At 44.9% G+C, this 22,206-nt stretch overlaps 1 protein-coding gene across 1 annotated transcript in view; it reads right to left on the reverse strand.

Moving 5' to 3' along the window:
* The window catches only part of VIPR1 (vasoactive intestinal peptide receptor 1), a 187,073-nt gene that overhangs the window by 31,494 nt on the left and 133,373 nt on the right, over nt 1–22,206 (reverse strand). Inside the window, exons 4-6 of the mRNA XM_032779886.2 lie at nt 17,906–18,009; nt 13,604–13,701; nt 11,571–11,703 (exon numbers count right to left, since the gene is read on the reverse strand). Of these exons, the coding sequence (XP_032635777.1) occupies nt 11,571–11,703; nt 13,604–13,701; nt 17,906–18,009 (335 nt within the window). The remainder of the gene's footprint in view (nt 1–11,570; nt 11,704–13,603; nt 13,702–17,905; nt 18,010–22,206) is intronic.

The following is a 22,206-nucleotide window of genomic DNA, read 5'->3' on the forward strand; positions in this document are numbered from 1 at the left end:
TCCTAGATCAAGTTGCTTTTGCTTCCTACATTTTATTTTGATGTTTAGTCTTGATTCCTTTTAAGCGTCCCTGTTGCCTGGCTCTGCCTAGAACACTGGTAGTGTACAGCAAGCAGGCTCCACCTGGAGATACTCTAACAGAGGTCTCCAGGAGCAGGCAAACAGTTAACTTGCTTTCCAGCCAGGAGAACAGCTGGAGCCTTATTTGCTGATTTCTCAGTGGTGCCTGCAATGCAACCTAATTTGTGAACTGCTGCCAGGAGCAATCAGGTAAGTGCAGGGGAAATGCTCTGGCTCAGCTGGTTCTTTGATTCCAGAGGCTGATTCAGCAGGAACTTGGCATTTTGTAATTGCAGATATTGAACAAGGCAGTGTCCCAGCAGGGAAGGGATGATGCTCTTCTCCTCTGAACATGAAGAGCTCCTACAGCACCAGCCTTGGCTCTAAGCCTCCCCCAGACGATGGATTGATGCCTTTGAGAGGGGCTTTGTGATTCACATCTTCCCGATGGCTTTTTGCAGCTCGCTTTCGCTTTCATCTGACAAGCCATCCCTTTGGACCCAGCGGTTTAAGCTGCTGCCTTCTGAATGAACCTGCTCAATCAGCGAGCCAAGAATGGATTTCTACAATATCAGCAATTCAAGTGCAAGGCTCAAGGAAAAAAAGATTAAAAAGGCGGATTTAATTAACAGATTGCTGCCAAATGGGAAGACAATAGACACCTCCACCTCCACCTCAGAGTTGGAGAGATTCTAGTTCATTTCAAGGCAACCCTGCTGAGTATGCTTAGGAGGGCAGGAAATGGGTGGTGGATCTGGAGTGTAACAATATGTAATTATTAGTCTTTGTAGTTCAAGGATTCTATTGCCGTGCACTTGTGCTTGCAAGTTCTTGGCGTGGCCAAATGCAGCAGGGGAACTTTTATGGTTTCGCTGTTCTCTTTTCTCCTCCGCCTCCTCCCTATTGTATCCACTTGTTGACTCTCATCTTACATTTCTCTGATATGCTGTTTGAGACAGAGAGTATCTTTTCACGGTGTGTGTGTGTGGCCCAGCACAATGGGGTCCCGATCCATGATTGTGGCCTCTAGGTCTTATTGCACTAAATAATAATAGGGCTGTAATAACTGCAGACCTATGCTGCTCATTGGATTTCATGGTAATGATGAAGCCCCGATCTCATTATTTCAGCCTCATGTCTAATGAATCTATATAGTAATTAAGCACCAATCACGGTATAAATGCCCAGGGGCCCCATATTGTATTCAGCTACATAATGCATCTTCCACTGATTTCAGTAGGCATTGCACCCAGGTATCAGATCAGAATTAGGCTCCAAATACAGATGTTTTTCTCCTAATAGGACAATACTCTCTGCTTGGCCCCTGGTAGGGTTATATTCCATAGAATGGCTTTTCTTTTGAACGAGGTACTTATGGGGGAATATGGCTTATTAGCCAAGGCATCACTGACTGTACTTAGGGATGGTTGATGGGGCAGATGAGTCTTGTATTATGTTCTACCAATTTTCCTGGTTCCTTTCTGAGAACACCTGTGGGCAGATCCTCTCCTACCAGTCCATTCTCTGTGCATAAGCCACCACAGAATTGTAAACATCTCCTCTGGTACAGAATCAGCGTAACCAGCTCCTAGGCCAACCTTCAGCACAAGAGGTGTGTCAGTGGGGAGGAGCCGGGGGTGGAGTTTGTTGTGCTCTGGCTATGCTCAGCTAGCATATAGGCCCTTGGGGGCTCTTAGCAACTGGTGGATGTTAGAGCAGCTCTCATTTCCAACCCCTGGGAGACAAGGGATGGATTTCCAGCAGAGATTGCTGACTCTGGTATGGACCTTCCTTGAAAAGGTGGCATAAAAAGAGCCCTGTTGAATCTATACAATTTCAGGCAATATTCCTTTCTCACCCGCTTTCTTTAGGTGTGGCTGACTGCTAGCTTTTATCTCCTAACCCTTGGGTGTTTGACTTGGGAGGATGGGCAGCAAAGCTCAGACAATGCACACACAGTGGAAGTGAGACAGCAGGATGCACGTTTCCAGAATCTGGACAGCAAAACTGGTGAGCGCATCTGAAAATGTGGCTTTAAGCATTTTTGCTGACCCTCAATCTGTTGCTCCCATGGGCTCCTTGTTTACTCTGCCCTTTGTGGAAGAACCAAGCCTGGCTGCTAGGGATGAAATCCTGCTCCTATTGAAGCCAGGGGCAAAACTCCCAATGATTTCAACAGGGCCAAGATTTCACCCCCAGGGACTCATTTTCAGAAACTCCAGATGATGTCGATGGGAGCTGAGGGTGCTCAGTTCCTGAGACAATTGGTCCCTGAGTGCTGCCACTTTGCTTAGCTTCCAAGAATGCATCTAAACAAAAACAAAAAAAAAGCAAAACCAGCCCCGCCGCACCCAAGCTCTTGGATATCAGCAGAGAAAGTAAATTACAAATCCGAGCAAACTAGACAGAGCTGGTAAAAGCCCATCTCTTTATTCCCTATTTTCTTTTATTGCAGCTGTAACAAGTGGGCTTGCAACTTTCCTGCCCCGATTTAACTTTCTCTCTTCAACAATGAAAGGAAAACCAGTTCCAGTTCAATGGAACTCATGCTCCTAAATCTCCTGGGTGTTTGTGAAAACTCCCCCATTTTAAGGTCATGAAACATGAGGACCTGAATTGCGGAACTAGCTGAATTTTCAGCCGGTTCACCTGCCCAGTGCCCAGAACTGTAGGCTGCTGAGGAGGGCAGCTTAGCACCTCCTTTAAGGGCCACTGAGCTTTCAGAGGCCTTTAAAATGGGGTGCCGATAGAAGCAAAGTAGCTTCTAACTGAGCCAGTTAAGCTGCAGCGCCCACGGGCTTAAAATGTAAAGCACTTCAGTTTAAGTGAGATGAAGAGCTGAAATTCTTCAATGTCTCTACTAGAAGGAATTTGGCATCTACCATGACAAAACCCAGTGGGCCGAGGAGTTCCCCTTAGGTTTTGGTGCACCAGGGAGTTGCTGTACTACATGGTTCTATGTGGCTCACCCTTCAGCTTTCGCTACCCTGTGGAGTTCCAAATCTACTCATCATAGATGAGATGCATTCTAGATGGGTTTGCGCCACAGAGTTTAGATGGAGGCCCACGTTGAGGGCCATCTCTAATGCAGAGATACAAGTTTGTTACAGCTGTCATGAAAACAAGATATACAGGATGTCTACAGACAGACACACACACACTCAGTAGGCCAAATCCTGCCCTCTGCTACACTTGTGTGTCACAGTGGGGACTGGGGAGGCTGGGAAGAGGCTACCACAGTGCACAGTCAGCCTGTGGAACTCCTTTCTGGAGGATGTTGTGAAGGCCAAGACCATAACAGGGTTCAAAAAAGTACTAGATAAATTCATGAGGGATAGGTCCATCAATGACCATTAGCCAGGATAGGCAGGAATGGTGTCCCTAGCCTCTGTTTGCCAGAAGCTGGGAATGTGTGACAAGGAATCGATCACTTGATTACCTGTTCTGTTCATTCCCTCTGGGGCACCTGGCACTGGCCACTGCTGGAAGACACGATATTGAGCTAGATGGACCTTTGGTCTGACCCAGTAGGACCATTCTTATATTCTACCAGGCTCAATCTTGGTCCTGCTAAAGTCAATGGGAGTTTTGTCAATGATTTCATTTGTAACAGGATGGGGCCCATAGTGATTCATATCAAACTTTAGGCAGCAGCCTGACCCAAATGGATCCCCAGGCCCCAACATGTAACGTTGCCCTTTATTTCTGATTTAATCCTGCTCATATCAGCTGAAAGGATTTAAATGTCAAGACATTTAAAATCTGTCTCTATTAATACACAGGTCACACAAGGTGTGGCTTCTGGTATTATATGAGCATCCAATACATAAACCAAAGTCAGGTTCAGATCCTCGACTGGTGTAAAGCAGCAGGCTCTATTAAAGTCAGCGGGGCAATGCCAGTTTGCATCAGCTAAGGATCTGGTCCTAGGAGGCTATTTGTCCTCACCTACTTGGGCCCGGTTCTCGTCAAACAGTAGTTTTACACTGGGGTTACTCATTCCATTGATTTCAGTGGAGTTAGTTTCTCCTGAGTCACACCATGAGGAGAAGAGAGTTAGGCCTTGGATGTTCGGGCTGTTATGAATACTGGCTTGGGTTTTTCTTACAAGTCACATAACTGTACCCAAGATGGCAGCCAGAGCAATCAGGCCCTTTGGTTGATTGGATCAACATAAAGACGAGTTTAGAAACCGAAATAAAAAGAGAATGGCCTCCTCAATAAACTGCATGAATGGGGCTAATCGTCCTTCATTCATTACTAGAACAAATCAATCATATATTTATAATGAGCTTCTTGCCCAATATTTTTGTGAAGTGAAAGCTTTTAAAATAATCAAGGGACTAGAAAACCCTCCAAAGTTCCTGACCCTAATTTCCACAAAAGAAAGCCAAGTTGTGACACGGATTAACTCTTGCTGGTGCTGGTAGAATTAGAACTTTTGGTAAAATGGCCAGAGAAATACAAGAGTGAGGTTCTAATGGGGAAGATGGTCCGGACCTTAAGGATGGGTCCCTACATAATCCGTGTCTTTTCCTTTGGTCTCTCCCTCTCCCTCTTGCCTTATTATTATCAATTATTTACAATACAGTAATGCCCAGCAAGGATCAGGGCCCCATGGCACTAGGTGCTTAACCCAGGCACTGAAACAGGGATCAGCACCAAACGTATTTTTTTAAACAATGGTCGATTTTTTGATCATTAGGGACTCTGTTAATTAAGGGCTTTCGTCTCAGTGACTCTAGTGAAGTGACCCTTAAGGTGCTAGCGTGAGATTTGAAAGGAAATTGGCAACCACGCCATGTCCTCCTCTTCACCCCTACTTCACTTTGTTAGGTTTGTCCTCCTCACGTTATTTATGGGATCTTTCTCTCTCTTCTCTTTCCTTCTGACAAACAATGAAGGAAACACATATTACTGTTACTCAGGAAATCAGCAGTGGTGTTACTAGATGTTATTAGAACCAAAGGGTTAGAAAGGACCGCAAGGATCATCTAGTCTAACCCCCTGCCAAGATATGTCTAACAAACCCTGCTCGATCAAATCAAATTTGTTGTGTGTGATATTTCATGCCAGAGACCCCTGCAAGGCAGCTGGGACTTTCTTGATCTAGCCTGAAGGAAGGGGGATATTCTAAGGGGCGAAATTATCACCTCCGCTGAGCCTGTTCTATTCAGGATGTCGTATCAGGCTCAACACACTCACACAGGTACCCTCCACCGAGCACAGATACAGCCAAAAGACAGCGCAACCCCCTCCTTCCTGAGTCAATGGGAGTAGTTTGATCGGTGTTGCACAGGGTTTGGGGGTTCGGCTCAACACAGCATCATCTTGGGGAAATCACTGTTCCGTACCGCAGTGGATTTCTGCTCCATGCTAATGCTGCTCCCTGCAATGGTGACTCCCCAGCCAATTTGCAGACAGGGGCACAGCAGCAAGGGCAGGCCAGCCAATGAGAGCATGGCTGCAGAGCGAGGCGAGGTGGGGAGTATACTCTGAGAAACCACCCAGCACAAATGGCTCTACAGGGCTGGGGAGACAGGAGTTACTGCAGCCGTTGAAAAGGGGCAGCTTTCTTCCCCCTTTCCCAGTAAGCAGAAAATCTCTACACCTCTCAATCACTTGCTAAGGGGGGACAGGAAGTATCCAGAGTGGGGGCTGTGTGCCACACCAGACCCAATATCCAGGTTTGCCGAACAAGTGGGCATGGGAGAGCCTCACTTCTCCTTATTTAGTTGAGTAAAACAAGGGCAGAGTGCAGCTCACTGATTTCACGGAGCTAGATTCTTGCTAGTTTTAAAGTACGTTCAGATTATTTTTAAAAAATAACCTGTATTTTTCCCTGCATCCGCCCAGACTTCACAATGACCAAAGAGAATTGGCTCCAAATTAACTCGCGGGTGGGGAGAATGCGAACGTGAAGTGTTCAAACCCAGTGACCTTTTCAGAAGAGAAGAGAACATGTGAAAACAAAAGTCCCACTAGAATAGTAAAGGGCCCAATCCTCACGTCCTTATTCAGTTTTAACTCCACGCTGAACTCTATCTGGACAGATAACGCGCAGCAATCTACAGCCTGACGCACAGACACTCCCACTGCAGTGCGCTTTGACCTAATCCTGTTTCAAAGTGGAGTAGGCCACAGTGCACAATGAGTGTGGGGGCCACATGGCAGGCTAGTGCGCTGTAGCTTTACATCCCAGATTGCCGCACACTAACTGTCCATATAGACAAGCCACCTGGCAGAGTCCAAACTCAGTCATCCAAGTCAGTTCGGCCTGGGCAAAGGCCATGTAAACGCTGAGGAAAAGTTCTGAGATTGTTTTTCTTTTTAGACAAAATCTAACTCTGGGACCAAAGGTCTCTCCCACTGTCCTTTTAAGACCCTGGTAAAGACTCAATGGAGGCAGTTTGGGCCAGCTTTACAAAGGTAAAGCACCTAAGTGTTTGAGGCACCTAACTCCCATGGGCTTTCAGTTAGAGTTAGGCACCTAACTTGCTTAGGGTGCTTTTGAAAATCCCACTGGCCCTATCTTCATCTTCAGGTGCCTAAACACCTTTGTACACCTGGCTCTTAGATGATGATCCTGCATTGAGTCAATGGGTGTTTGACTGTTATTGACTTCAATGCATAATCTTGTTTGATTTTGACCTGCTTTTCTAGTTTTGATTTAATTAAGTATTCAGGGTGCTATCAGTTGAGTCACCCGTATCTTTTCAGGTGTCTCTCATTTAGCACTCAGCTTCTGCACACAGTCTATAATCTCCTGTTCTGCAGGGAACTACAGAAATATTTGCTTTAACGAACACAAGCCATCCCTTACACTAATATTTTTCATCTGTTCTAAAAATTAAAGGGCAGGTTTCTTTACAGTTTTTTGAGTGAGATCTGACTGAACTAAGAGAAATACCCATTCACATTCTTAAAATATAAGATCAGAGGGTGCATTCTTCACAGTTGGGCTGTGCATAGGTTGCCTTCCTTTGCAAAGAGGAACTGCTGTTTGGAGTGAACCAACTAGTCTTTCTGAAACTCAAAAAGTTGAAGAGAAACTGTCTATCCCCGACCACATCCTCACCTCATGTAAATCTGCATAGCTCCATTGTCTTTTAGCTGAGGATCTAGTCCTCAATCTATATCTATTTGCCTTCTGTCTCCATCTAACCTCAACATCTAACCTGCCAATTGCCATAGCATCTAGGTGCCACATTAATAAAGCTGATCAAAGTCCTGCTCTTTAAAAAAAACAAAAACCCAAAACTTCAGCTCAATTCTTCTGCCACATTAATGGCTTTGGTGATTGGGTTTTATGCAGTGGCTTCCAGAGAGAGAGAGAGAGAGACAAAAAGAAAGTGTGTGGGGTTGAATGCTGAAGTGGGGGGTATCTAAAAGAACTTAAGGAACAGAAATTTGATAGTAGAGGGGTCGTCAATCTAGCACAGTGGTCCCCAAACTTTTTGTGGCCAGTAGCACATTCATGTTTTCAGAAGTGTGTGGCGGGCGCCAACAATTTTTCAAGGCTTATTTTGTATTTGTACATTAAATAAAACAAAAAACATATTTAATATTACATAATATATGAATCCAGAGAGAAGAGAGAAGCCGCAAGGACAGAGAACACGGGCGCCCACAGCCCCGGAGTACTCTGTCCCCAGCAGGTATGGGGCCCTGGCTTCTCTCCCCTGCTGGGCACTAGGCGGGTCCCACACCTGCCTGGGACTGAGAACACCGGCATCCGCAGCCTGCAGCCCCAGAGTTCTTTGTCCCTGGCAGGCACGAGGCCGCAGCTTCTCTACCCTGCTGGGCACTAGGCGGGCCTTGTGCCTGCCAGGAACAGAGAACACCGGGCCCACAGCCTGAGTTCTCTGTCCTCGCCAGGCATGGGGCCGTGGCTTCTCTCCCCTGCTGGGCACTAGGCGGGCACACATTAATGACCCGGCAGGCGCCATGGCACCCGTGGGCACCGCGTTGGGGACCACTGATCTAGCAGATAGAGATATAACAAGCTCCAAAGGCTGGAAGATGAGCTCAGCAAACTCAGAATGGAAGTATTTAACAGTGAGGATAATTAACTTCTGGAACAATTTATGAAGGAGTGTGGCAATGCGGTGAATTCTCTAACCCTAGGAATTTTAAAACAAAGACTGGACATTCTTCTAGAAGCTCTAAGCTCTAGTTCAAAGAGAAATTAACTCAGGGAAGTTCTCTGGCCTGTGTTATACAGGAGGCCAGACTAGATGATCACAATGGTCACCTTCAGGTCTTAGAATCTATGACTCTAGCAGGTTCGGGCCCAGATTCAGCAAGGTGCTCGAGCATATGTGTAACCCACACACCCCCTGGATGTGGTGCTCTGTCCCACCTAGTGTCACCGAGACCACTTAGAGAGAGAGAGAGATAAAATGAGTCTGCTCTACAGCCTTAGCTAACAGCCAGTTGGCTTTTAGCTCATGCGGTAGAGGTTCATGCACTAAGCTCTAGAGGTTCCCCAGTTCAATCTTGCCCACCGATGACCGGGGTCTCTTGGTGTTACATATGCACCATGTGCAAACATCTTCAGACATGTGACTGTCACCACTCAGAGGCTTTAAATTACAAGCATGCTTAAATAACTTGAAAAATGGGGGCCTAGGAGGAAGAAAGCATGTTTATTTGCAGCTTCTAAAGGAACCAGAATTTGAGTAGCTTAGACAATAAATTGTGAGTATACACGGTCATTATTCATAGATTTCAGGGCCAGAAGGGGCCACTGTGGTCACCTGCTCTGACCTCCTGTATAACACAGCCCATAGGATTCCCCTTCTCACAAGTAATTTCTAGATCAGATCTTTAGATTTCTTCACTGAACTCAATGCTGCTGAAGAAAGCAAGCCATTCGCAGTGCTAGTTCCTCCTCTGGGAAACCCAGCTGAGAATCCCTGGACAGTACAGCCCGCAACTAAAGGTCAAGCCTCTTGTTTCTATGTGTGCCAGGAAAGCTCATCACCGTTGTGCTTAGTGACATGCTTAATTGCTTGGGCTGGCTGGAAAAGAAGAAACCTTTGTAAAGCTTTTCATTATTGAATCTCCTTCACGCAGGACAAAGGGTCTACGCTCCTTTACATAAGTGCTGCAAGCCACGGTCAATTTAGCCTGCTACATTTACTTATGACAACAAGCCTTGTTTGCCAAGTCATAAGTGCACTGGGGCGCATCAAGCTGTGAATACTTTTCCCCACCCTCCAAAATTCTTTTAACTTTAGCAACTGGCTATTGTCAGGTGGGGAAAAGATCAACAGACCAGCGTCCCGGCAGCTTAGTGACAACACACATGGAAAGCCATTTGCCTCTTGTCACTGGTTTTCTTAACTTTCTGATTCTACTAGAGGAGAAGCTTTGGTTAATGCTGGAATTTTGAGGTTTCCCACTGTTGGCTAAATAACCAACACAAGCCCATTGCAGCAAACCAAATGGGCTCTTAAAAAATGACATGCACATCTAAAGGGTCATTCATGCTTCTTGCAGCATTTGGATTTGTTTATGCTGGGGCTAGTGGGACCTAAAAATTTCCTGTTTTCTTGGGTCTACGAACTGTCAGTTTAGTAATCCCCGGGGATCGAACCTTCAGAGCTAGGATCTACAACTTGAGTATGGTCACCAGATGTCCCATTTTTAAAGGGACAGTCCCATTTTTGGGGACTTTTTCTTATATAGGCGCCTATAACTCCCACCCCCGTCCCATTTTTTTTCATAGTTGCCATCTGGTCACCCTAATCTTGAGACATAGGACTAAGGCCCAGAGCCCTCAAGGTATTTAGGCACCTAAATGCCATTGAAATCAACAGGAATTAGGTATCTAATTACTTTTGAGGATTGTGGCCTAATTCCAACTCAGGTAACATGTGCTGAACAGTGAGCTGCCCTGGGAGTTGTATCTGCTGAGTACAGAGCTTTGGAGGGGTCAATTTTCAATATAATTTACATTAAAACAGGAATTAAAAATAGTTTTTTTCCACTTTTTCCCCCAAGAATCAGAGTTTACAACTGGGTGAACAGTGGGAAAATACATTCACCAAATCCAAATCCTCCCATCCATCCACCCCTTTTGATTTGATTCTGCACAAGTGCTCAGGTGGTCATAGGAATGTTTGGAAAGAAGTTTTTAATCTGTGCAAGTGGGGTGGATATGTGTGTATGAACTTTCTTGCTGGGGGTTGCACAAGAAGTGGTGGCAAGATGGATGCAGAATTTGCAACAGGAAGGGGCAGTCCAGTACAGCAGGAAGAATTATGCTCCACGTGTCTTTATAATACTGGTGGAACATCCAGCCATTCACTTGGTTGTGCTGAGCATTGAATTTACTCTGAAAAGACACCGCTGGGGATAAACCACCCAACAGCAACAGCCAAGGGATTGGGGTGAAAAGTTGCACTAGGAGGTCCATTCACATTTGTAAAGGGACTGAGCTAAGAGCTCAGCAGGCTAACGTCCTTCTGTTAGCTACAGAACGGTTATCGGAGGGGTAGCTGCGGTGGAAGCTTTCCACCAACGGGCCTCAGTCATGACCTACAGGGAACTCTCCTAGGGGTGAGAGGTTCATTCAAGCTCCATGGCTCATTGACTTCTTGGCTTCTTTTCCAATTAACCTTGGCAGTTATTTGTGGCACAAGGCTCTGGCCAGTTATTTATTACTGTTAATATATCGCTCTAATATTCATGGTGCTTTATAATAAACCCCCCACCCTGAAGAGCCTGGAGTGCAGAGGCAGGAATGGGTAACAACCCCAGAGGACAAACAGACAGCACCACATGGTCATGACATCTGTAATGAGTAATCGAACAGATGGGTCTCAGGGTGGTCTGGGAGGGAGCTTGCTTGGCAAATATTAATTGGGAGGCTGTTCCAAGCATGAAGGGGACCATATGAAAGAAGGCATGGAGCTAGGTTGGACAATGGAAGCAGTGGGTGGGTGGAACGGGACAAGAGTTCATTTTCATGGTCACAGAGTTTAAGGCCAGAAGGGACACCTAGATTTATATCACAGGCCACCCACACCATGCAGCAACCACACACTAAACCCAGCAATGGAAATGAGACCAAAGTAAATGAGACCTACAGAAGACTAGACTATTAAGTGCCACAGGCAGAGAATAGAAGGTGCTTTCCTCTGCTCCGGGGAGGCTGGACAGTAAACTATTTTTCAGTAGCCTGATTTTGCAAAGTATAGAAAATTCCAAACTCTTCTCATCATTTATCACCCCTGCTTCATCATCGCAGCAGACACACCCAGGCACTGATAATTAAAAAGTAACATTTGCTGAGTGAGGAATTTCCGTTGTGACCTCTTCCTCGATGTTCGGCTGAAGCTGGCAGGTTTTTGCTTCCTTTCCAAAATAGCGCGATAACAACTAACAGCTTCTCCCAGTATTTCCCTGCCTGCCTTTCTGGGTTCATTATTTTGTTCCCCGATTAAGGGAGCTGAACCAAACCAGCTAGCATCTGAAAACATCGACTGGTCACTGCTACTTACTGAGCTCGAAGAGCAGTGGTCAGACTCGCCGCTCTCAAAGAGGATGACGTCCTTTATGAAGACTGCAATGGCTCTCATGATGAAAGACATGAAGAGATGCATGTGGATGTAATTTCGAGTGCAGTGCAGTTTTCTGTTGTGGGATGGGAGAGAAAGAGAAATGGCATTTTTAAACATCAAGACTTCATCTCAATACATTACTCGTCTGGCCAGAATGTGTTGGGAAAAACTTCTGCTTTATCCAGAATATTTTCTGATTTCAGTGTTTTGCCAAAAAGTTGACAGCTCTAGCCAAAATTCATAAATATTTGCATACTTTATACAGCAACATGGATTATATTTTAATTTTAAAAGATATGTTAGGGTAACTGACATTAAGAGCAACAGTGGGCTTGTTCCATCCCATAAGCTTTAGCAGATTATGAAGATCTATCTGTATCAAGGAACTCTGAGGTTTTCAAGTGACATTTCCCAGCAAGTAAAAGCAACAGGCCTAATATCCTGGAGATGGGCAAGTTTTACAGCCCTAAACCACATAATGGGTCTGATTCTCAGTTACTCTGTTCCTGCGCTGGGTACAGGGATAAAGTGAGTGTGGGGCAAAGGTGGTTCTCTGTACACTGGAGCCATGAAGGTATCTGTCCCGCCCAGGTATAAATTACGTCAGCCTCAGGGCTGCTCTAATGTATGCTCTGCTTCTTACAGCTCCTTGTAGGCTCTAGTGCAGTGCGGCCACATCCACAATCCACCCCCAAAGCAGGGGGCTGGGAGCAGAGGTGGCATAGAGCCCCTGTAGAAGTCCTGTGCTTGTCAGGGAGGTGTTGTGAGTGGTGGTATTCTCCGGGGGTTGTTTCTGCTTGCTTTAACGTCCCTTTGTGCTGCCACAGTTGCATAAACAGATCTTAGTTTAACTAAGAAGCAGGCCTAATCAGTCAACTTTAAACAACCTTCTTAAGGAACATCTGTTAAGATCAGATGGCTGGCTGCAGGGCATACCTTGCCATACACTTCTGTCATATCTTCTAGTTCTGTGCAAGGTCAACTGGAGCCAATGGACAGACTACTCTGGAGCATTAAAATATCTCATTCCGTACAAGAAGTCTCTTAGCATGTGGAATACTCTCCCTAGGGAAATGATGGAAGCCTGTTGCTTGGTACAAGATTGGGTAAAAGCATTAGAACTAGAGACTCGTCTGCACTGGCTTTAGGGGATGGACTAGAAAATCTAGCAAGTTTTTTCCATCTCCAGGTTGTTTGGTTCTCTGCTACTCTCTCCATTCCGTAAAAGCATAGCAGACATTGCAAGCCTCTAAGTTCTCTGCCCATTTTCCTAAGGGAAACAGCTGCAAATCAGAGACCAGTAGTGGGCCTCCAGCTTCCAAAAGCAGCCCCAGCCTTGAGTCGTCCACGGTCGGCATATTGCACCATCACCATAATATTGTATGATTGCTCTAGATCAGTAGTTCTCAAACTTTTGTACTGGTGACCCCTTTCACACAGCAAGCCTCTTAGTACGACCCCCCCATTATACATTAAAAACACTTTTTTATACATTTAACACCATTATAAATGCTGGAGGCAAAGTGGGGTTCAGGGCGGAGGCTGACACCTTGTGACCCCCTGAGGGGTTCCAACCCCCAGTTTGAGAACCCCTTCACTATATCCAGTGGTTAAAGTAGGTCAGAAGATGCTGAAGGACAGCTCTGCCTGTTTCTAAGGCACAGGTGGCACTCTGCTTAACTGAGCTCTGTGGAGCACAGGATGGGGCATGCAAGTCCCAATGCCAATGGTGCAGTTCGAATGCCACATGGACGTGTCACCCCAAAATGTGTGACTGTGTCCTCCTTGGAGCTACTTCAATCATATTTGTCCCTCTACTACTACCAGCCACCTCGCTCTTGAAAGGGGTTGCTGGGCATTCCAAGTGCAAGGCATTCTCTGCCTATAGGCAAGTATCTGCTGAGGTCCTCAAAATTAAACAATCTGTTTCCCACCCGTGCACATTCCCTTCCCCTCCACAGCCAGGTTCTCACCTGAAGAGGCACAAAATGATCATAGCAGCAGTGAGAGCAATGAGAGATAAACTATGTCCGATGGTATAACCGGTCTTCACCGTGCCATAGAACGTCGTCTGCCAACATAGAGAAAAGAGGCAATGCTTAGGTCTTTCAGGAGCTATCAAAGATTCCTCCTTAATAAACACTTCATACAATATCACTCACTAATTCCTAGCTCACCATGGTACAAACACCCTTTTCAGGTGTAAAATGGCAGAAGGCATGATCTAAAACCCAATGAAGCAAATGGAAACAATCCCTTGGATCCCAAGAGGTCTTGGGTCAGGCCCTAACTATGCAGTGATTTTACAAGGAAAAGGGCCCAACGGGATGCAGTGTTATTTATTTAACCACAGAAGTGGCTACATGGTGACATTTATGCAGAAGAGGAATGCTTTACACTCAGTAATACAGGGCATTGGCAATAGATCACTTTGGTTTATCCATTAACACAGGGTGTGAGATGGTTTCATTTAATCAATACAGACTGGAGACAGAGCTGGGATGAAAATGGGTTTTATTTCTACAGAAAAAAATGACTTTTTGTCAAAAAATAAAAACCCAGAACACGTTGTCTGAAAACATAAATATTTTGATTCAGAAATGCTTGTGTGGTGCTTCATGGGAGTTGTAGTTTGGTTGCGTCATGTTTCCATTCTCCTCTATAAGCGGGCTCCCCAACTGGACTACATGTTCCATGATGCACCACAGTCTCCCCTCTTGGAGGGGGGAGGTGGCACATCCTAGGAGTCTCTGAACCTGGTGCATAATGGCACATGTAGTCCAGGTGAGGAGGTGTGTCAGCATTCTCGCCCCCAACTCTACAGATCGGGAAACCAAGACATAGTTAACATGATCTACCCCAGGCTACAGAGGGAATTGGGAACTTGGCAGAGTCCTGTGCTTGGGTCGCTAAACCATTACTCAGACTAAAAGAGAAAGGGATTATAGACTCATAGACTCTTAGGTCAGAAGGGACCAATATGATCATCTAGTCTGACCTCCTGCACAAAGCAGGCCACAGAACCCTACCCATCCACTTTTATAACAACCCCTAACACATGACTGAGTTATTGAAGTCCTCAAAATTGTGGTTTGAAGACCTCAAGCTGCAGAGAATCCACCAGCAAGTGACCCATGCCCCACGCTGCAGAGGAAGCCGAAAAACCTCCAAGGCCCCTGCCAATCCGCCCTGTAGGAAAATTCCTTCCCGACCCCAAATATGGCGATCAGGTAAACCCTGAGCATGTGGGCAAGACTCACCAGCCAGCACCCAGGAAAGAATTCTCTGCAGAATGTTCTGTTAATGAAAGCTAGGGATTGCACATCAGGACTCCTGGGTTCTGACTCTGCCGTTGACTCTCTGTTTGATGTTAGGCAATTTCTTTAATCTCTCCATGTCTCCAGTTCCTTGGGAACACCACCACTTATATCACAGGAGGGTTGTGAGATTAATTAGCGTGGACCAGATTCTGATCTCTATTACGCCAGGGTAATTACAGAGATAACTACATTAACTGCAACTGAGTAACTTCCACATCTACCCCAGTGTAAATGAGATCAGAATGAGTCCACTGATGTTTGTAAAGAGCACTGAGGACGTCAGATGAAATGTGATATAACACAGTATTAGCAGTATTAACTCTGTGAGTAGTGTTGCTCCCAAAACGCATTCAGCAACTGTAACGATTCTGTAGAACACCAAGGGACTGATTTCCTCTACATTTATAGGCCACATTTACACTCACATTCAATGCACTTACAGGTTGCACACTTAGGCCCCTATCTAATAGTGAGTGTGATTAATCACTGGAACAATTCACCAAGGGTTATGGTGGATTCTCCATCATTGGCAATTTTTAGATCAAGACTGGATTTTTTTTTAAATAGATGTTCTGGTTCAAAAGGAATTATTCTGGGGAGGTTTTATGGCCTGTGTGATATGGGAGGTCAGACTAGATGATCACAATGGTCCCTTCTAGCTTTCGAATCTATGAATCTAGCCATATAAGAACAGAAGAACGGCCATACTGGGTGAGACCAGAGGTCTATCTAGCCCAGTATCCTGTCTTCTGACAAGGGCCAATGCCAGGTGCTTTAGAGGGAGTGAATAGAACACATATGAAGTGATCTATCCCATGTTACCCATACATGCACAAAACTGGGAGTTTGCACATGCCCATCCAAATAATGAATGCAAAATGGGCCAGCAAACGTTCTGAAAAATCAGGCCACAGATATATGGCTGTATAGCCATAGGGATCAGAAGTACACCACTCTGATGCTCGTACATTCCACATTCCGTGGGCTGCCAGAGTTCGGGAACAAAGTCTTCCAAAAAGTGCTTATGCATATTTCATACTTTTCATGTTGTTTTTGAGTTGTGCTTAGTAGACATTAAAAATTCAGGAGACGTTTCAAGCCTGGATGACTATCACCCTAGGGTGGAGCTCATGTCTCACCGGCTGATACACTCTGGCTTCCTCCCTCTTTCCAATCCTCCCTCTCCCGCCCCCCAAAAGTGATAGCCAACTCAACAAATCACTTCTATTCATCTTCACAGTTGAGTAACGTACAGCATGTTAGTGCCTAAGCCACATTTTGGCTCAAGCGACATCACAAAGCGGTGTGAGTCAAAAGAAAATAATTAAGAGAGAATTAAAAGAACACAATATGTGTTCTCTTGGTAACAAGGCATTTATGCAATTCTGCAATCCACTGGGTCTTCAAAGCTGGTAACAGGAATTCCCAAAATCCTCTTGTGCTCAGAACACAAACTAGCGTTCTTAGAGGAGGCCCTTTGCATTCCTGAGCCATAACAATGGGTTTCAAAACTTGGAGCCCAGGCCTTAAGTTTTGATCTTAGAAACAAGACACTTGAAGAGGTGACGTTCTGGCTGGCCTCTTCAATAGGGCCCTGATGTTCTTTGTGCAAGTCTCCTTTAGCGTGTTCTTTCTGATTTGGCTGTTATTAAGGCTGGCTAAGCTCTTGAGATTTTCCATGTAATCACTTGATTGTCTCTGCAATGTGGGAGTACTGGGAGAGACTTAGGAGCAGTACGGCTGGGATACAAGTGTCCGTCAATATAGAGATCCTTTTATTACCAAGCCTCCTGTTGACTAGCACTCACTTATTCTGATGCAGGCAGTAATGCAGGGAAACACATGCACACAGTGGAGCTGTGTTTATGTGAGACAAAAGCATGGATCCAGTCACCTCCCCTGCTTTGCTAGTACAGCCTACTGGCTGACTCCAAGGCAAAGATTTTCAAAGTTGACTAGAGGGTTTAGCCACATAGCTCCCATGAATTTCAATGGGAGTTAGGCGGCTACATTTCCTAGTCATTTTTGAAAACCTCAATCCAGGTCTCCCTGTGTACGCTGGCAATGACTGGTTTATTCCAGTGAGGGAACAACTTCAACCCTTTGGCTAAATGCTGCACATGGAAGCCTGCTACACATTATGTGACCACCTCCACTCTTAATACAGAGGGGTGGCATGTAGAGACCATATGTCCCAACATATAATGTCCAATGCTCCACCTTGTTCTGTTACCAATATAATTCCTATGTAATATATATATATATACGCACACATATATACAAGCACACATACATTTATATTAATATCTATACCATTAATTACTCACATAGAAACACTCTGAAACACTTAGTTTTCTTAGTGTTACTTGAATAGTTGCCATGCCCTAGGTATTCCCTACAGCTTTGGAGATTCTTAGTTTTATCAGCATGCCTCCACTGATATCAATAGATCTGTGCCAATGTACCCCTTCAGCAGACTCTGTAACTACAGGACATTTAGGTAATACTGCAAATACTGAGGTCACCGTATCTACTTAACGAAGGTAATGCTGGCAAATGGACTCTGTCTAGAGGGCGACCGTAGTTTGCCAAGTACTTTAGGGGGAAAGACATTATGGCTGAAAATGTTCAGACATGGATATCTACAGTGAGGCAGCTATCTCTATAAAAAGGCAGATGCCTGATTTCCAGAGGTGTGGAGTACCTGCAACTCCCACTGAAGTCAATGGGATTTTGCAGATGCTCAACATCAGGTTCTTCAGTGTCAACGCTGACTAGCAGGAATGCTTGAGCTCTATTTCCAGGTGATCTTGGTCGGAAGGACAGTGACCTTCTTGTTAGACCTTGAGGATCAGGGAGTGGAAGGGAAAAATGAAGTGAGGCACTCAAGGGATTCCTGTATGCACCCCTGAGGAAACAGTCATATTGAATTCTGCTCATCAGAGCTTTACAGACCTCGTCTACTGGAGTGCTGTTGGTATCGTACCCACAAGCGGCTGCATAGGTGGCGGGAGACATGTCTGCCCAGCCTTGGCTTGTGCAGTTCCTGGTCACATTACCTAGAAGGGAAAGAGCAGGATGATTACACAATGAGCACGTTGATTTGATGTTTAAAAAGCCAGGCATCACTTGCAAACCTGTGTATGACCCATAACAACTTAACAAGAGGTCTTGCAGTTGTAATCAAGACAATCCACTTACGTATGGGTATCAAAGATATGCTAATTAAGTTGGCAAACCCCAACTCATTCACTTTGTATTGATAAGAAGCAAAGAATAATTGCTAAGTGTATTTGTCTGTATTTACCTGTATCCTGTTAGAAGTTTACCAATCTAATCAAATTAGCTTTTAGATGCTAAATCCTTTTCATGTCTTAATTGCCTTCACATCATGTATGCAACTGTATTAGTTAACCTTAAGATCAAAGATGTGAGACACTCCAGGAAATCAGTAATATTACTTATATTGTCTTCAACTTATTGATCCTGTTATAATGAAGGATTGGCTAATTGCTTTATGTAAATGAGTGCAACTAGTTTACCTGTGTATGCACAGGAAATAGAAGATTAACTTCAAAGCAGGGGTCATAGTTTAACAATGAAGGGCCACAAACTATCTGCAGTGCCTATTCTTCCCGAGAGGAACGCCTTGCTATGACAAGTTCTTGTCAGCCTGCTAGGAAGTTATAGATACTGAACCTTGAGCACGATCCTGCATCTCTAGTCTGCTGAACATTAAAGAGGGAAAGTTTAAGCTGAGGGACTGAAGTCTTCCAAGAAGTTACTTAGAATGCCTTAGAAAAGGCATGGAAAGATTCTAGCAGACTACATCTAAGCTGCCTTTGGATTCTAACTTTTCGGGATGTTTCCAGAGACTTTTGCAAGCCATTAGACTCACCCATCACCACTACAAATCTGACATAAGGACCTTGTAATGTATATAATCTTTTAACTATTTAACAATGCTCTTCTTTTATTCATAAATGTTTAGTTAGTTTACAAGGGATTGTCTGGCAGTGTGATATTTGGGTAAGATTTGAAACATATATTGACCAGGGGGTAAGTGTCTGATCCTTTAGGAATGGTAGAACCTCACATACAGTGAGTTGGGTTTTCAGTAACTTCTCACTATATTAGACCAGTTTGTCTGGATAGGAACCAAGGGCCGGAATGCCTAAAGGTTTCTTGTTAACCAGTCTGGTGCTACAGAAGTTCTTTGCTACTGGTTGGTGAATCTAATTATAGAATAAATTCCCAGTTTTTGGGGACTGTCTGCCCCATTTCTTGCTATCTGCCTGAGTGTGGCATTCTTGTGGTTGGTCCATCCCAGGCATCCGGTCACCACCATGTATAAGCAAGTCATGTGCACGGTAATCTTTTGAGCTGGAAGAACAGGTTCAGGAACCATAAAAGCCACCCTTTCCAACTTTCACCCAAACAAGACAAAACTCATGGTGATCTTTGTTAGAGGTTCAAAATGTCTACTTAGCTCACGCCTCTGTACTCCTGCGTCCTGCTGGGACTGATCACAGGAGGGCCCAATGTATCCCAAGGAAAACAGCTCTCATAGCATTTCTTGCCTCACTAGCATTTCTTGCTTTCAGATACCTACTGCCTGTTCTACCAGGACTTCTAGCCCAGGTCTGCAGACCAAAGAGATTAACCTGTTTTGAATAAACATCTGAACCTTTGGGCATTTAACAGATCTGCATCAAATCCCAAATGTCAGGTCCTGACTCAGAAAGCACGGAACATCCTCAGCTCACAAATGGGTGCTCATTCCCTTGCAGAATCATCACATCGACGGCGGAGCAAATTTTTCGTTGTCAATACTATTTGGTGGCAACAGTAGGCATTTTTCCTGTTTCTGACGTATTCCCAAACTGATCCCAACTTCTGCAGCGATATCCGCTACTCACGAGTAACAATCAAATAACTGATTCTTATTTATTATTTGCATTGTAATAGCACCCAGAGATCTGTGATGCACTCGTACAGATCTAAAACTGTTATTCTCTAGTATGCTGCAGTAGCTGCATGCAGATTACATAGCCCAAAATGTTTCCCCTGTCCTACCATCCAGAAGTCAAGCCATGCCTGCACTTTCATTAGTTCCATTACTTTTTACAAGGATTTAAATTACAACCGTAACATTTCACTTGGAGGTGAAAAACCCATTCCCAGTTGGACCCTGGCAATCAGCATGCAGCGCTGTCTCTCTCCCTCTGAATGACATGTATATTTCAGTGCTTCATATGTGCAGCGTTGTCACAGATTCTATCATATGAATGACTGGGTATTGTATTTCCTGCTAAAGGCAATCCCCTCCACTTAGAGGGTGTTTTGGTGGTTTCAATATCTTGTTTCTTATCTCATTAGCTGAAGCAACTGATGCTTATTTCGTTCTGTGGTTTGCTTGGGTCATTTACCTATACCTTTGAGTTTTAATTTCTTGTTCATTTGTTAGTCTTCAGGACCATTGAACAGTAACACCTGGCTCTCAGACAACACTTCCCATCAAAAGGATCTTAGAGCACTTGACTGAGAAATCTTTTTTCCATTTTAACAGAGAGAGAAACTGAGGCAGAGTGGCACTATCTAGCACAATGGAACTACAAGCTAAGATGGGGCCTTTAGTTGTTAATGTAATACAAATACACTGTAAATTTAGTAAATAAATAAAGAACTAATGAGACAAACTGGGGAATATGGCATACTTATTCAACTCCGGTTTTCCCTGCGCACAGTGATGTGTGGTTCACCACCCTCAGTTCATGTTCACACTTCTGAGCTAAGCTTTGATCAAGCTTTGCCTACTAGTTCGCATACAGGAGGCCCAAATGCAGGGCTTTTACTCCCAGAGAAGCTCTCAGATGTAGGCTGGAGGTGAACTTGTAAAGAAAAGTTTATTTTTATCACTTTGTTCTGGGGCTGGAAGCGGGGGTGAATTGATGCTGTTGTGATGAGAAGCGAAAAGAACAAAGCGAGCTGCAAAAAGCTGCTGCTTCCTGGAGGTCACTACAGCAGCTGAGCTTCTGATTCAGACATCAGACTCTGAGGTCTTGGTATAAATGTCAAAGGCCAACATTTCTCTCTCTTGGTTTAAGGGAATTTCACTTTCTTAGAAGTTTTCTCTACTTCATTTTGTAGTTTACATGTTTTTGGAATTCACAAATCCAAGAATGTAATCCCTCAAGATTCTAAACTCCCTTTTTCTGTAATGGCAGCTTGGGGTGTACAAGAAATACACTATTTTAGGGACCTAGGTCCGAAGGCAAATTAAGCTTTTGTGGGGCTGTGGGCCAGAGCAAGTGGAGGTCCCTACCCACCCCTTCTGCCTGCATTCCCCTCTCCCCTCCCCACCCTGCTCCTGTTGAGAAGTGGGCTCAGGGTGCAGGGTCTTGTCCCATTCCACCTGTTCAGCACATCTGCCAGGGAGTAGGATCGAGGCACAGGGGTTTCCCTTGTTCCCCAGCAGGAGCGCTGGGCAGGCAGAGCAGGTCAGGGCACAGGAGAACTCATTTTTCTAGGGTGCCCCAATTGGCCAAGGCCCCTGGAAATGCATGGTCCCCATTAGCCCAGTGGCTAATCCACCACTGCCTAGGTCTTCTCTCATGTCTGTATTCCTCCAGACTAAAGGCAATGGACAAGTCTAGCCCTGAAGTGGACACCAATTCAAACCAATATCTGGCATTACAGTGATGGACGAACTTCTAAAGATTCAAAATTGAGGTTCAGTTTGGATAAAGAACCCCAAAATCTCAATGCTTATCCTTAACCTCACCCCAGGAGAGGAAGGATGGCCTAGTGGTTAAAGCACTGGACTGCCATTTAGGAGGTCTGGTCTGACTTTCTATTTGGCCACTTGATCTGCCTGTGCCTCAGTTTCCCATCTGTAAATGCGCCCTCTGTTTAGTTACATTGTAAGTTACATATTTAGGGCAGGGATTCATCTGTTTATACAGTGCCTCGCACAATGGGGCTCTGGTCTCGGTTCGGGTCACCCTCAGTGCCAGTGTAACTCAAATATTACCAACAGTGAGAAACTTCACATCTCCTAAGGAGAAGCTGAGGCTTCTGGTATGTCTGGCCTCGCTGAGAACAATAAAACCACATCTCTTACAATAGTTCAGCTTCCTATCTTGGCCAGAGTCACGAAACGCAAAAGCAGCACAAACATAAATACCATAGCATTAACAGTAGTACTTATTTTTGCAATGCAGACGCACCTACGACCCCCAGTCACAGATCAGAAT

Source organism: Chelonoidis abingdonii, chromosome 2 (genome assembly GCF_003597395.2).
Source record: "Chelonoidis abingdonii isolate Lonesome George chromosome 2, CheloAbing_2.0, whole genome shotgun sequence".
NCBI classification, from domain to species: Eukaryota; Metazoa; Chordata; order Testudines; family Testudinidae; genus Chelonoidis; species Chelonoidis abingdonii.